This window comes from Pongo pygmaeus, chromosome X (genome assembly GCF_028885625.2).
Source record: "Pongo pygmaeus isolate AG05252 chromosome X, NHGRI_mPonPyg2-v2.0_pri, whole genome shotgun sequence".
NCBI lineage: Eukaryota > Metazoa > Chordata > Mammalia > Primates > Hominidae > Pongo > Pongo pygmaeus.
The window spans coordinates 73,696,421-73,713,495 of NC_072396.2; the positions used below are offsets into that span (position 1 = coordinate 73,696,421).

General features: G+C 39.6%; 1 protein-coding gene across 5 annotated transcripts in view; it reads right to left on the reverse strand.

The window, feature by feature from the left end:
• TEX11 (testis expressed 11) overlaps window positions 1-17,075 on the reverse strand; it is a 385,652-nt gene that overhangs the window by 15,643 nt on the left and 352,934 nt on the right. For all 5 annotated transcript variants that reach the window (XM_054470766.1, XM_054470768.2, XM_054470767.2 and 2 more), the window contains 3 exons: window positions 16,162-16,311; window positions 14,817-14,925; window positions 13,637-13,757 (listed from right to left, as the gene is read on the reverse strand). In XM_054470766.1, the coding sequence (XP_054326741.1) occupies window positions 13,637-13,757; window positions 14,817-14,925; window positions 16,162-16,311 (380 nt within the window). The remainder of the gene's footprint in view (window positions 1-13,636; window positions 13,758-14,816; window positions 14,926-16,161; window positions 16,312-17,075) is intronic.

Sequence of the window (17,075 nt, forward strand, 5' to 3'; positions counted from 1 at the left end):
GATGAAAGAAGGCTGGGTGCAGGGGCTCACACCTGTAATCCCAGCACTTTGAGAGGACATGGCAGGAGGATTGCTCGAGCCCAGGAATTTGAGACCAGCCTGGGCAACATAGCAAGACCTCCTCTCAATTAAAAAAATTTTATTAAAAAATAGATGAAAGAAAACCCAAGGACCATTGTCCTATGAAGAAGTAACACGGCTGCAATTTTTAGCTTTGCCATTATATAGTGGTATGACCTTGTGTCAGTTATTTAACCTTTCAATGCCTCAATTTGCAAAATAATGAGCTTCAATTAGGTAACTGCAAAGATCATTAGTTTCCAGTTCTAAATTTTCTCAGTCATTGAATGAAACTTTACCTTATATTTCCTTTAGATCCCAATCGCCTAATCTATGAACTTATATAAGATTGGCAGAAGTAGGAACTGAGATGAAATTGAACTAGTAGAAGGCCAAACAACAGACAAAAGATACTGATAAATGACCTTCTCAAACTTTAATGTGCATACAAGACACTTGGAAATATAATATATATATATATAAAATATATATTTTTAAGATGGAGTCTCACTCTGTTGCCCAGGCTGGAGTGCAGTGGTGTGATCTTGGCTCACTGCAACCTCCACCTCCTAGGTTCAAGCGATTCTTCTGCCTCAGCCTCCCAAGTAGCTGGGATTACAGATGCCTACCACCACGCCTGGCTAACTTTTGTAATTTTAGTAGAGACAGGGTTTCACCATGATGGCCAGGCTGGTTTTGAACTTTGACCTCAAGTAATCCATCTGCCTCGGCCTCCCAAAGTGCTAGGATTACAGGCGTGAGCCACCGTGCCCGGCCAGAAATATAGTTAAAATGCAGACTGAATCAGTAGGTCTGGGGCCTAAGATGCCATACTTCTAACAAGCTCCTAGGTGATGCTGATCACGCTTTGAGAAGCAAACTCTTAGAGAATGTAGCTCAGTAGTTTGAATCACCTTAGCTTCCCTTGTAAAAGGAAAGAGTCTGTATTCTTCTGGGCTTCTTGGTTACAAAACGCCTTTGTGACTCTGTGACTCTGACATCAGCTGTGAGGATTAGGTTTGTCCCTTCTCTTTAAGTGTAGGTTCCCCCCCCCCACCATTATTTAAGTCTTTGTGTATTCTTAAAAATGAACCAAGAAATTCCCACTTCCATGAGATGGAATAGATGTACTTATTCCTATTCTTCTTGCTAAATAGAACTAACTCCTGAACATTATACATAAAACAAACATAAGAAACCTCTGAAAGGTGTAGAGAAAGGGAAGACCTTGGAGCCAAGGATTGACACAGTGATAAGTTCTCTGGGTTTTCTTTTTGCTTCATATACCCCAAACTTGGCGCTAGAGATGCCAACAGACATAGACCCAAAAAGAAAAAAAAAAAAAAAAAAGTAAAAAAGCCCCAAGAAAAGTCTGCTGTCTCTAGCCAAGGGACCAGTAGTAAAAAGGAGTCCTCCACCTTGAGTATCAATGATGGAGGCCAAGTTAGAAACTTAGGCTTGTTTCTACCTCTACCTGGAAGTAACAAGGCTGGGCCCACTCCCTTGCTAAAGCAGGTCAGAGAAACCAAGTTAAAACAGAAGGTTTAAATGAGATCCAGAGTCTCAGAACAAAATATGAAATTGTCCAGGTTTAACAAATTTACTCATTATACCAATAACCAGGAAGATCTCAAATAACGAAAAAAGACCATGCATTGATGCCAACACTGAGACAACAGAAATGTTACAATACCTGACAAAGACTCTTTTCTATGACTTAAAAAATGGGGTAAAATACATATAGCACAAAATTTAACTATCTTAATCATTTTAAGTGAACAGTTCAGTGGCATTAAGTACATTCACATTGTTGTGCTACCATCACTACCATCCATCTCCAGAACCAGTTTCATCTTGCAAAGCTAAAGGTCTGTACCTATTATATAATAACCCCAGTCCTTGGTGACTACCACTTTACTTTCTTTTTTTTTCAATTGTTTATTAAATAATTTTTTTTATTATGGAGATAATTAAAATGACATGTTTGTCATCTGAAAGAGATAGACACTTTTGCTTGTTTATGGAGATATAAAATGTAAATGCCTTACTATTTTATTCCCTTCCATAAACACTGAGTTTGAGTAATTTTGCTGGATTCTTCAAACACTGAGTATTTTCTCATGTAAAACTGAGTGAACAACCCTGACTGGGAAATAGAAGCTCAAGCCCAGTGACTCCAAGCTAAGGTCAATCTTGAGCCTGCAAGAAGAGGCCGTTAAACACCCAGTCAGCTCTTCCTGGGGAGCCTCCCCTCCAGGTGTCCATCTCTATGAATTTGACCACTCTGGGTACTTCATATAAATAGAAGGACACGATATTTGTCCTTTTGTAACAAACACTGACTTGATGAATCTCTAGAGAATTATGCTAAGTGAAAAGAACCAATCTTGGCCAGGTGTGGTGGCTCATACCTATAATCCCAGCACTTTGGGAGGCCAAGGAGGGAGGATCGCTTAGTCCAGGAGTTTGAGACCATCTCTACAAAAAAATTAAAAAATTAGCTGGGCTTGGTGGTGCATGCCTGTGGTCCCAGCTACTCGGGGAGTTGAGGTGGGAGGATCGCTTAAGCCTGGGGGGCTGAGGCTGAGCTATGATCAGCTTCACTGCACTGTAGCCTGGGTGACAGAGCAAGACCCTGTCTCAAAAAAAGCCAATCTCAAAAAGTAATGTACTGTATGATTCCAAATCTCAAAAGCTATATACTGTTTGATCACATTTATATGACATGCTTGAAATGACAAAATTATAGAAATTGGTAATAGATTTGTGGTTGTCAAGGTTTAAGGAGGAGCTGAGAGTGGGAGAGAAGAGTGTGAGGGCTATACAAAGGAAACATGAGGAATACTTGTGGTGACAGAAATGCAATGCTCTATGTCTTGATTGTGATAATGCCAACATCTTGATTGTGATATTGTACTATAGTTTTGTTATCGTTGGGGGAAACTGGGTAAAGAGTACATGAGCACTTTGGGAGGCCAAGGTGAGCAGATCACTTGAGGCCAGAAGTTTAAGACCAGCCTGTCCAACATGGCGAAAACCCATCTCTACTGAAAATACAAAAAATTAGCCAGGCATGGTGGCATGTGCCTGTAGTCCCAGCTACTCGGGAGGCTGAGGCATGAGAATCACTTGAACCTGGGAGGCGGAGGTTGCAGTAAGCCGAGATGGCGCCACTGCACTCCAGCCTGGGTGACAGAGCGAGACTCTGTCTCAAAAACAAACAAACAATAAAAAGAGTACACGAGATCTCTCTGTGTTATTTCTTACAACTGCGTGTAAATCTACAATTATTTTAAAATAAAATTTTGATTTTAAAAAACCTGAGCAATTGACTTCTTCTTAAAAATTATCTAGAATATGAACCTACATAGGTTGATAGGTTTGTCTGCTTAAGCCTGGGAGTCATCTCCCTGCTTTTTCATTACCACTAGCTTCTAAATATCAACTTGAGCTTCTCCTTTAAACCAAAATTTCCTAGCAAAAACTGGTAAAGAAGCCACGCACTTCTAGTGGAAACAGCCCTGTAGTTGACGTGCAATGGACTGAATGTTTGTGTCCCCTCAAAATTAGTATGTTAAAATCCTAACCTCCAAGGTGATGATATTAGGAGGTGGGGCTGTTGGGAGGTGATAAGGTCATAAGAGCAGTGCTCTCATGAATAGGAATAGTGCCCTTATAAAAGAGACCCTAGAGAGATCCTTTATCCCTTCTGCCATGTGAGCTTACAGTCAGAAAGGACCATCTATGGGGAAGCGGACCCTCACCGGACACTGAGTCTGCCAGTGTCTTGATCTTGGACTTTCTATCCTCCCAAACTGTGAGAAATAAATTTCTGTTGTTTACGAGCCACCCACTCTACGGTATTTTTGTTATAGCAGCCCGAATTGACTAAGACAGGAGCTCAGAAGACCTGCATTCTAGTCTTGACTCTCACTCATTAGTCATGAATGACCTTAGGTAAATTGGTAACTTGACTTTTTGAATCTTAAAATTCCCTCATTGATAAATTGGGGATAATAATAGCAGCATTGTCTACTTCATATAATTGCTGTTGGAGGTTGTACGAGAGAGTGGATGTAAGAGTACTCTGCTCAGTCTAAAGCATAATATTGTGAGGCATGAGGTTTTATATTTGTATGATAGCCATTTTGCCAGTGTGTGGAGGCACTTGATAAAGGTTATCTGCTCAGTGAATAATGAATGAGTGACTGGTCATTAAAAAAGTCAGTCAAACAAAGGCAGAATTTTCTCCCAAGCATTTAAAACAAAGGAGATGCATGGCACATTCAATCAAACAGGATAAACAACATATATAATATAAAGAGCCAAGAGGGTTATTAAATTAATCACTGCAGGCCGGGCGCGGTGGCTCACGCCTGTAATCCCAACACTTTGGGAGGCCGAGGCAGGCAGATCACGAGGTCAGGAGATCAAGACCATCCTGGCTAATATGGTGAAACCCCATCTCTACTAAAAATACAAAAAAATTAGCCGGGCCTGGTAGCGGGCGCCTGTAGTCCCAGCTACTCGGGAGGCTGAGGCAGGAGAATGGTGTGAACCCGGGAGGCGGAGCTTGCAGTTAGCCGAGATCGCGCCACTGCACTCCAGCCTGGGCGACAGAGCGAGACTCCATCTCAAATAAATAAATAAATAAATAAATAAATAAATAAATAAATAAATAAAATTAAAAAATTAAAAAAAAATCACTGCATTAAAAAGCTAACTATCCAGTCATGTTTCAGGGGATGAGCAATAAATGGATGGGAAACTCATGAGAAAAGTAGAAAAACATTAAGCTCTCTAACAGGTAACCCAAGAGCCAGAGAATTGGAACTGCAATATATTGGACAGAATGAAAGTGGCAAAAACAAAATGCACAGAGAAATTTTGGCCTTATAGAGAGACTATGGAAATTGATCAACTTGGAGTTATAGTACAATCTAATTTCAGTTTGTATTGGTCACTATGGCAAACACACCTGAAAGGTCCAGATGAGGCTCATGGCTTAGAAATAGAATTTCCTATTCATCCGAGAAGACAGTAAAATAAATAATCCAAATGTCCAATGTTGAAGTTTTTATTTTTAAACTTAAATTCACACAGGCCGTAATTACACATCTCCAGGAGAATTCTAGGCTTTGGTAAGTCAATGCTAGTTTGTATCAGATTGTCACCCTGCTATAATGTTCCACCATCTGTTGTGATTTGCAGATAGTCATGTCTCACTTCACAATGGGGACACAAGCTGAGAAATGTATCATTAGGTGATTTCATCATTGTGTGAATATCATAGAGTGTCCTTACACAAACTTATATGGTATAGCCTCCTACACACCTAGGCGATATGGTAAAGCCCACTGCTCCTAGGCTACAAACCCATACAGCATGTGACTCTACTGACTACTGTAGGCAACTGTAACCCAATGGTAAGTATTTGTGTATCTAAACATAGAAATGGCAGAGGAAAAATGTGGTATGAAAGATAAAAAATGGTACTCCTGTATAGGGCACTAACCATGAATAGAGCTTGCAGGACTACAAGTTGCTCTGGGTGAGTCAGAGAGTGAGTGGTGAGTGAATATGAAGGTGTAGGACATTCTTGTACATTACTGCAGACTTTATAAACACTGTATACCTAAGCTGCACTCAGTTTATTAAAGGGTATTTTTCTTTCTTAATAATAAATTAACTTTGGCCAGGCGTGGTGGCTCACACCTGTATTCTCAGCACTTTGGGAGACCAAGGCGGGCAGATTACTTGAGCAGATTAGTTGAACCTGAGTTTGAGACCAGCCTGGGCAACATGGTGAAACCCTGTCTCTACTAAAAATACAAACAAATTAGCCAGGTGTGGTGGTGCGCACGTGTGGTCCCAGCTACTCAGGAGGCTGAGGTGGGAGGATTGATTATACCTGGGAGGTCAAAGCTGCAGTGAGCTGAGATCATGCCACTGCACTCCAGCCTGGGTGACAGAGAGAGACTTTGTCTCAAAAAATATATAAATATAAATTGACCTTGCCTTACTGAAACTTTTTTCCTTTATAAACTGTAATCCCAGCACTTTGGGAGGCCGAGGCAGATGGATCACTTGAGGTCAGGAGTTTGAGACCAGCCTGACCAACATGGTGAAACCATGTCTCTACTAAAAATACTGCCTCAGCTACTTGGGAGGCTGAGGCAGGAGAATCACTTGAGCCTGGGAGGCAGAGGTTGCAGTGAGCCGAGATTGTGCCTTCGCACTCCAGCGTCAGTGACAGCGAGACTCCATCTCAAAACAAAAAACAAAAAACAAAAAACAAAAACAAACAAAAAACAAAAAAACAAAAACAAAAAAAACCTTTTTAATTAAAAAAAATTTTTTTTGGCCAGTCATGCTGGCTCACGCCTGTAATCCCAGCACTTTGGGAGGCTGAAGTGGGACAATCACTTGAGGTCAGGAGCTTGAGGCCAGCCTGGCCAATGTGGTGAAACCTCGTCTCCACTAAAAATACAAAAATTAGCCAGGTGTGGTGGCATGCACCTATAGTCTCAGCTATTTGGGAGGCTGAAGCAGGAAAACTGCTTGAACCCGGGAGGCAGATGTTGCAGTGAGCCGAGATTGCCCCATGGCACTCCAGCCTGGGTGACAGAGCAAGACTCTGTCTCAAAAAAACAAAAACAAAACAAAAAAACCCCAACTTTTTGACTCTTTTGTAATAACATTTAGCTTAAAACACAAACACATTATACAGTTGTACAAAAATATTTTCTTTATATCCTTATTGTATAAGCATTTTCCTATTTTTAATTTTTTAAAAAACTTTTAAATTTTTTTGTTAAAAACTAAGACACAAACACATACATTAACCTAGGCCCACCCAGGGCCAGGATCATCAATATCACTGTCTCCCACCTCCACATCTTGTCCTGCTGGAAAGGCTTCTTGGGCAAAACATACATGGAGCTGTCATTTCCTAGGATGATAATGCCATTTTCTAGAATATCTCCTGAAGGACCTGCCTGACGCTGCCTTACAGTTTTAACTTTCTTTTATAAGTAAAAGGAATATACTCTAAAATAATGATAAAAGTATAGTAAATACATGAAACAGTAACATAGTAATTTGTTATATCATTAACAAGAATTATGGACTGGATCTAATTGTATGTGCTGTACTTTTATATGACTGGCAGTTCAGTAGGTTTTGTTAACACTGACATCACCACAAACATGTGAGTAATGTGTTGCCTTACGATGGCTATGATGTCACTAGGTGACAGGAATTTTTCAGCTCCATTATAATCTTACAGGACCACCATTATATATTATGAAATGTCATTATGTGGCACATGACTGTATTTATATATTAAGAAGTAGTTGAGTCAAGAGCAGTCAGGATCCTCAGATATTAACATGGACTCAAATAATGACTTTCTGTGTAACTTTAAGCAAGGCATGTAGTGTTCTTAATGTTTTATAGCTCTCTTATAATAACAATACTGCCTTACATGTGAACAAGCTGTTAAAGTTTACAAAATGTACATTATTTTCATTGATCCTTACAACCCCAGTGTGGGACAGTCAGATCAGGTATTATTCCCACTTTACAAATGTGAAAACCGAAGTCAAACAGCAGAGGAGTGATACTAATATGCAACAGCAAACAAACAAAACATCATTTAGACATTTACCTCACACTATAACAAAATTTAAAATGAATCATAGAGCTACATGTCAGAGATAAAAGTGTAAAACTTCTACAAAAACACGTAGGAAAAAATCTTTGTAAATGTGGGTTGGGCAAAGATTTCTCAGCATGACCAAAACACTACCCACAAAAGAAAAAATTGATAGATTGGACTTCATCAACATTAAAAACTTTGGCTCTTCAAGTGATACCCTTAAGAAAATGAAAAGACAAGCCAGAGACTAGGAGCAAATACTTACAAATCATATACCTGGTAAAGGACTTGTATCCAGAATATATAAAGAACTCTTATAACTCAATAAAAAATTCCATTTTAAAAATGGGAAAATAATTGAACAGACATTTATCCAAATACAATATACAAACAGTCAATAAGCACATGAAAAAATGATCATCACCATTAGCCATCAAGGAAATATAAATCAAAACCACAATGAGCTACTACTCCACACCCACTGGGATGGCTATAACAAAAAAAGAAAAGATGAACAATAGCAAGTGTTGAGAATGTAGAAAAACTGGAATCCTCATACAGCGCTAGTGAAAATGTAAAATGGTATGGCCATTTTGGCAAACAGACTGCAGCTCCTCCAAAAGTTAAACATAGAGTTACGTGATGACCCAACAATTCCATTCCTAGGTATATATTCAAGAGAATTAAACACATATGTTCACAAAAACACTTGCACATGAATATTTATAGTAGCATTATTCATGATAGCCAAAAAGTGGAAACAACTCAAATATCTATGAACTGATGAATGGATAAACAAAGTGTGTTATATCCATTCCCTAGAATATTATTCAGCAAAAAAAAAAAAAAAAAAGAAAAAGGAATGGAATACTGATAATGCCACAACATGGATGAACCTCAAAAACGTTATGCTCAATGAAATAAGCCAGACACAAGAGGCCATGTATTATGTAATTTCATTTATATGATGTGTCCAGAAAGAAAATCTACAGAGACAGAAAGCGGATCTGTGGTTGCCTGGAGCTAAAGGTGGGAGCAAGAATTGTCTGCAAATGGGCAAGGGGAAAATTTCTAGGTAATGGAAATTTCTAAAACTGGATTGTGGGAGGAAGGACGGAGCAAGATGGCTGAATAGAAGCCTCCACCAATCATCCTCTCTGCAGGAACACCAAATTTAATAACTATCTACACAAAAATTAAGAATAAAAAATCAGACAAATGGGATCTAATTAAACAAAAGAGCTTCTGCACGGCAAAAGAAACTACCATCAGAGTGAACAGGCAACCTACAGAAGGGGAGAAAATTTTTGCACCCTGCTCATCTGACAAAGGGCTAATATCCAGAATCTACAATGAACTCAAACAAATTTACAAGAAAAAAACAAACAACCCCATCAAAAAGTGGGAAAAGGATATGAACAGACACTACTCAAAAGAAGACATTTATGCAGCCAACAGACACATGAAAAAATGCTCATCATCACTGGCCATCAGAGAAATGCAAATCGAAACCACACTGAGATACCATCTCACACCAGTTAGAATGGCGATCATTAAAAAGTTAGGAAACAACAGGTGCTGGAGAGGATGTGGAGAAATAGGAACACTTTTACACTGTTGGTGGGACTGTAAACTAGTTCAACCATTGTGGAAGTCAGTGTGGCGATTCCTCAGGGATCTAGAACTAGAAATACCATTTCACCCAGCCATCCCATTACTGGGTATATACCTAAAGGATTATAAATCATGCTGCTATAAAGACACATGCACACGTATGTTTATTGCGGCGCTGTTCACAATAGCAAAGACTTGGAACCAACCCAAATGTCCTTCAATGACAGACTGGATTAAGAAAATGTGGCACATATACCATGGAATACTATGCAGCCATAAAAAAGGATGCGTTCATGTCCTCTGTAGGGACATGGATGAAGCTGGAAACCATCATTCTCAGCAAACTATTGCAAGGACAAAAAACCAAACACCGCATGTTCTCACTCATAGGTGGGAATTGAACAATGAGAACACATGGAGACAGGAAGGGGAAAGTCACACACTGGGGACTGTTGTGGGGTGGGGGGAGGGGGGAGGGATAGCATTAGGAGATATACCTAATGCTAAATGACGAGTTAATGGGTGCAGCACACTAACATGGCACATGTATACATACGTAACAAACCTGCACATTGTGCACATGTACCCTAAAACTTAAAGTATAATAATAATAAAATAAAAAAAAAGAATAAAAAATCAGGTGAGTGATCACAGCACCTGGTTTTAACTTCGTATCACTGAAAGAGCTACTGAAGAGTGTAGGAAAGACAATCTTGAACTGCCAATGCCACCCCTCTCCTATGCCCCAACAGTGGCTGCATGGCATGGCGAATCTGTGTGCTTGGGGAAGGGAGAGCACAGTGATTGTGGGATCTTGCTTGGAACTCAGTGCTGCCCTGTCACAGCGGAAAGTAATACTGGGCAGAACTCAACTGATGCTCATGGAGGGAGTATTTAGACCAGCCCTAGCTAGAGAGCAATTGTCCATCCCAGTAGTTGGAACTTGAGTTCCAACAAGCCTTGCCACTGAGAGCTAAAATGCTCTGGGGTTCTAAATAAATTTGAGAGGCAGTCTAGGCCACAAGGACTGCAACTCCTGGGCAAATCCTTGTGCTGTGCTGGGCTTGGAGCCAGTGCATCTGGGGGACATGCGACCTAGTGAGACACCAGCCAGGGCAGCCAAGGGAGTGATTGCACGACCCTTCCCTCAACCCCAGGCAGTGCAGTTTGCAGCTCCAAAACAGACCCCTTCCTTCCACTAGAGGAGAGGAGACGGAAGCTTAAGGGGGACTTTGTCTTGCATCTTGGATACCAGCTCAGCCACAGTAGGATAGGGCACTTGGCATAGTCCTGAGGGCCCCATTCCAGGCCCTAGTTCCCAGATAACATTTTGAGACACACCCTGGGCTAAAGGGTACCCACTGCCTTGAAGGGAAGGACCCAGTCTTGGCAGGATTCATCACCTGCTGACTAAATAGCACTTTGGCCCTCAATGATCAGCAGCAGTAGCCAGGTAGTACATACTGTGGGCCTTAGGTGAGACTCTGAGACATGCTGGCTTCAGTTGTGACCCAGTACATTCCCAGCTGTGGTGGCTATGAGGAGAGACTTCTTCTGCTTGAGAAAAGCAGAGGGAAGAGTAAAGAGGATTTTGTATTGCAGCTTAAATATCAACTCAGCCACAGTGGGTTAGAGCACCAAGTGGGCTCCTAGGGTCCCCAGTTCCAGGCCTTGGCTCTTGGATGGCATTTCTGTACCTGTCCTGGGCCAGAGAGGAGCCCACTTCTCTGATATATGAGTCCTAGGCCTGGCAGCATTCACCACAAGCTGATCGCAGAGCCCTTGGGCCTGAAGTGAACACTGGCAGTAGCCCGGCAGAACTCCCCACACCACCTGATGGTGGTGGCCACAGGGAGAGACTCTTCTGCGTGTGGAAAGAGGAAAGAGTGGGAAGGACTTTGTCTTGTGGTTTGGATACCAGCTAAGCTGCAGTAGAATAGAGCACTAGGTAGATTTCTACGGTTTCTGACTCTGGGCCCTGGCTCCTGCATGTCATCTCTGGGGCCAGGGGGAAGTCGCTGCCCTGAAGGGAAGGACACAGCCTGGCTGGTTTCACCACCTGCTGATTGTAGAGCCCTAAGGCCTTGAGCAAACATAGGTGGTAGCCAGGTAGTGGTTACAGTAGGCCTTGGGTGAGACCCAGTGCTGTGCTGGCTTCAGGTCTGACCCGCACAGTCCCAGTGGTAGTGGCCAGAAGGGGTGCTCGTATCACCCCTCCTCCAGCCCCAGGCAGCTCAAGACAGTGGAACAGAATAGCAAACCCAGAAATAAATCCATACATCTACAGTGAACTCATTTTTGACAAAGGTGCCAAGAACACACTTTGGGGAAAGGAGAGTCTCTTCAATAAATGGTGCTGGGAAAACTGGATATCCATATGCAGAAGGAGGAAACTTGAGATCCCTGTCTTGCCTTATACAAAGATCAAATCAAAATGGATTAAAGACTTAAATCTAACACCTCAAACTATGAAACTACTACAAGAAAATATTGGGAAAGCTCTCCAGGATATTGGAGTAGGCAAAGATTCCTTGAGCAATATCCTACAAGTATGGGCAACCAAATCAAAAATGGACAAATGGGATCACATCAAGCTAAAAAGCTTCCACACAGCAAAGGAAACAATCAACAAAGTGAAGAGACAACCTACAGAATGAGAGAAAATATTTACATACTACCCCTCTGATAAGGGATTAATAACCAGAATATAAAGAGAGCTCAAACAATTCTATAGGAAAAAAAATCTAATAATCGAGTTTTAAAATAAGGAAAAGATCTGAATAGACATTTCTCAAAAGAAGACATACAAATGGCAAACAGGCATATGAAAAGGTACTTACTATCACTGACCATCAGAGAACTGCAAATCAAAACTACAATGAGATATCATCTCACCCCAGTTAAAGTGGCTTATATCCAAAAGACAGGCAATAATAGCAAGTGCTGGTGAGGATGTGGAGAAAAGGGAACCCTTGCACACTGTTGGTGGAGAAGTAAATTAGTACAACCACTATGGAGAACAGTTCGGAGGTTCCTCAAAATACTAAAAATTGAGTTACCGTATGATCCAGCAATCCCACTACTGGATATATACCCAAAAGAAAGGAAATCAGTATATCAAAGAGGTATCTGTACTCCTATGTTTGTTGCAGCACTGTTTACAATAGCTAAGATTTGCAAGCAACCTAAGTGTCCATCAACAGATGAATACATAAAGAAAATGTGGTACCTATATACAATGGAGTACTATTCAGCCATAAAAAAAATAAGATCCAGTCACTTGCAACAACATGGATGGAACTAGAGTTCAGTATGTTGAGTGAAATAAGCCCAGCACAAAAAAAAAACAAACTTCACATGTTCTCACTTATTTGTGAAAGCTAAAAATTGAAATAATTGAACTGTTGGGGAGAGAAAGAGTAGAGTGATGGTTACCAGAGGAGGGGTGGGGGAAATGTGGAAATGGTTAATAGGTACAAAAAATAGAATGAATAAGATCTGTACTTAATAGCACATCAGGGTGATTATAATCAACAATAATTTAATTGTACATTTTTAAAAACTAAAAGTATAATTGAATTGCTTGTAACACAAAGGATGAATGCTTGAGGTGATGGATACCCCATTTATCCTGATATGATTATCATGCATTATATGCCTGTACCAAAAAATCTCATGTACCCCATAAATATATACACTGCTATGTACCCACAAAAATTAAAAATAAAACATTTTTAAAATTAAAAAACACTGGATTGTAGTGATAGTTGCACAACTCTATAAATTTACTGAATTGTGCACAAGCCATGGGTGAATTTTATGATATGTAAATTATACCTCAAGAAACCTAATTTTAAAACCACTGAATAAACCTGCACAGAAAAGAAAAAGAAATCAGCAGAGGAGGGACTAGAATACAGGTCTTCGATGTTCCTTCTACTCTCCTGAGAAAGGATGCTTCTGAGAAAGGATGGGAATAGCAATAACTTTTTTCAAAAGGTTCATATCATCACAGAGGAAGTAATCATCCCACCATGATTTGAAAATATAAAATAATTCAAAATGCCTGGTGGTACTGCTACTTGGACCTAATCCATAATACACTTGTGTTAGAAAATGTCTACTTTCAACTATTTATATTTCAGAAACCCAGGAAAATTCTGTAGTGTATAACTACAAAATTGTAATATGAATTTATCCTAAAACTCATATCAGAAAGCATTATTGTATATAATTTATAGTACACAAGACAGTTCAGTTCTTTAAAATTAACTGAAAGTTTAATATCACTATTTGACTTACAGTGCGGCTAATGTGGCTCAGAGCATCTTCAAAATAGCCCCAAACTTCTTCCAGGGGACAGAGCTCTACATTCGACGACCCATCTGGCACTGAGAGGTTAACCAAGTTGTGCATACATTTGCTGAAAATCAAAAAGAGAAAACTCATCCCATAAGGAAAGAAATCATTGGCTTCATGGCTAAGATAAGTAAAACCTGGATCTCATCCCAGACCAACAGCTTCAAAACACTTCTGTTCTTCCCTCGGTTTTATCTGGCCTCCAACCTCAGAAGACAGATTTTTGAAGCTGTAAAACAGGTTGACCAATCCTTTCTTTTTTCATGCCTATGGTTGTCTTTCATTCTTTTTTTAGTTTCCTGCACGAAGGAGTTGTGGCCATCTATTATATTTTATGAGCTGGTTAAATTTACAGGCATTTTAAAGCATCTCGGTACTTCCTCAAATGGGCAAGGGAACTGGGGTGTAAAGTGGAATGATTCCACAAGAACTGTCTTTCGTGCCTTAACACAGGAAGACTGTAATGATGTTTTCCAGACAAAGAAAGTCACACAACATCTATTTTTCCCCATATCTGGACACAGAAAACAAAAAAGTCTCCAATAGATAATGTTTTATACAGCACTTATCGGTGCTTAAAGTGCTTAGAAAAATAATGAGACAAACATAGCAAGATGTTAACATTTGTTGAATTTGGGTGCTGCGTGCCTGTAATCCCAGCTACTCATGAAGCTGAGTTGGAGAATCATTTGAGCCCAGGAGTTTGAATCCAGCCTGGGCAACATCACGAGACTCCATCTCTAAAAATAAAACAAATAAATCTGGGTGGTGGATATGTTGGTGTTTGTTATATTAACCCCTGTACTTTTCTGTACATTTGGAATATTATTTAATGATGAAACAAAGAAAGAAAGGTACTTAGTAGTTTTATTATATACACAGATTCACACAAAGAAGCAACTTTCCCCCTTTTTTTTCTCCTTTGGGAAAACCAAGCTCCTCGACTTTGCTAAATAATTATTGGTCTGTAATACAACTCTCAGTATGGAGCTGTTCACAAGAGTGCCCCCAGATCATCCCCATATCATCTTTTAACTTGGGTCAATTAAGAACGATTGGTTACTTATGAGGTATTGACTATAGTTCTTTTGGCTAGCAAAAAGGCTGGATTGTATTTACTAACCTGTATTGTGATACATCAATTGATTCTTCCTTTTTGCAGAGCAATAAAGCCTTTTTCAAGGCCTTGAGAGCAATCAAAGGATAGTGTGCAGGCTTTTCCATTGCTATTACTAGAGGAAGAAAAGGAAAAAGGTTGTGAACATGATCATGTCACCCATCACAGTTTTCATCCCAGGCTACCACTTGCTTTCTCTAATGAAACTGGGCTGAAACAGATGAACAAAAATAAACAACAATGAATTTTATAAACGATAAATCTACAGTCGCTTTTGGAAACAGCTTCTACTTTCTGGGTAGAGTAGCATGGTGGGATTACCAGGTAACATCCTTTTTTCAGCAAACATCAACAGAAAACCTACTGTTTCTATGACCTTGCACACAGTCATACAGGTGAAGCAATAACGTTATGAATGACAGTCAAGGAAGGGCACACTAAGAAGGAAACAGAAAGCAGATCAGTAAAAGGGCACTAATCGAAACAGGTTTGTACTAAAATGTCCTATTTTTATCTGATACTAAAAATAGGAAACACTTGACAAGGGAGTATCAGAGGTAACTAACCCTAAGACTTCCAGATGCATTTAACAGATTTTTAGAATTGGAGTTCCATTATACAAGGAGCAGTGGTCACTGTCACATGTCCATAAAGTATATATCACCTGCTCCATGGCTCTAGGAATTCTGTCTTGGCAAGACCAAGGAAAGGCAAATGTGACTCTTGTGCACTTGGAGCTAACTAATATTTTTATTAACCACACACATGCTCCTGAAGAGGGTGAGAGATAAAAAGGGAAGATAATTAGGCTGTTTCCTGCAGTGTACTCCCAAAAAGGCTCTAAGCCCCCAAACCTACTGAAAGTTCGGCCTGAAATTTGAGAGTGGCAGTTGTGTTAAAAAATATTACCAGTATTTCTCTGTACATTTCAACAAACAGCTAAGATTGCATCACTTTTGATTGTTGAAGCACTCAGTTATTTCTAGCTAGCCCAGAAAAACTTTCTAAAGTTTGAGCTCCCCCTGTTGTGTAGTTACATAATTAAATTCCACACAGAAAAAATTTGAGCACGTATTAGGAGCAATGAACTTCGCTAGGGTTTGTAAGTACAAATTAAGTAATTATTGTTTATGACCCTAAAGAGATTATAATCTCATAGAGTGAAGAAGATAAATGCACAAATGATCATAACACAAAATAGTCTAAGAATGGCATTAGAGAAGGAGAAACAAAGTGCTATGAGGAAAAATTATTTCCTACCTGGAGGTAAGAAAGAAGAGTAAAGAGAAGAAAAAAAGTCATACGATCTAAATGGGCACCAGCCTTACAAAAGCATAAATATAGTTCTTACTTGCAATTATTTCAAATGTTTTAGTTTCTAAATGAGGCAGCTCCCACACTGATTCCAGGAAGCTTTCCAGTAATGGATCATTCAATTTGGCTCTAACTTCAAACTCGTACAGCAGAAGCAATTTCTCACATGAATCATTTGAGGAGGTCCCTAAGAAAGAGGCAAAAATGCAACATTCTTTGTGATTATATTTTATTATTCTCTTTGGTTGTAATTTCACTAACTGGAGAAAAATTAATTTTTCTAAGAAAAATTAATTTTACTTACAATTTGAAGGTCATCTTCACTGCTGTAGACAGATTCTAAATTTTATTTATTTTTGTTTTTTTATTTGATTCTAACATTTTAAAATCTCTAAGCTAACCGCTACTTCCAACATTCTGTAGTGCATTCACTAGAACTACCTATATTTTCTCAAACAATTGCCTCGATGCTTCTAAACAGCCTGAGAAAACCCTGCTGCTATTATTGATTCTAATTCAAATCCAATGTTTACTTGCTTCTTGTGAACTTTCTACTGGGCTGGTGCTCACTCTAATGGCTGAGTTAACCAGAAGATACAGTGCTGTATAAACTAACAGTGACTTTATTTTAAGCAGAATAGAGGAGAGTTTCCAAACTGTTTCATTAGTCGACAGAATTTCTTGGGCATCAGCATAGAAAGAATTTCATGTCAGGTGTCATACACTAAACTATCTGAGACAGTTTTCATTCATCCTTCTTGGTAGATCGAACATTGAAAAATGTTTTGAGGTATGACATATATACAACAAACTGAAAGAAGTGCTCTCACCTTAAACAGCTTGATGAGTTTTTACATGTGTTTAAACCCGTGTAATAACTACCTAGATTGTGATAACAAACACTTCCAACAATACAGAAGGTTCCTTTGTGCTCCTCTCCAGTCAACACCA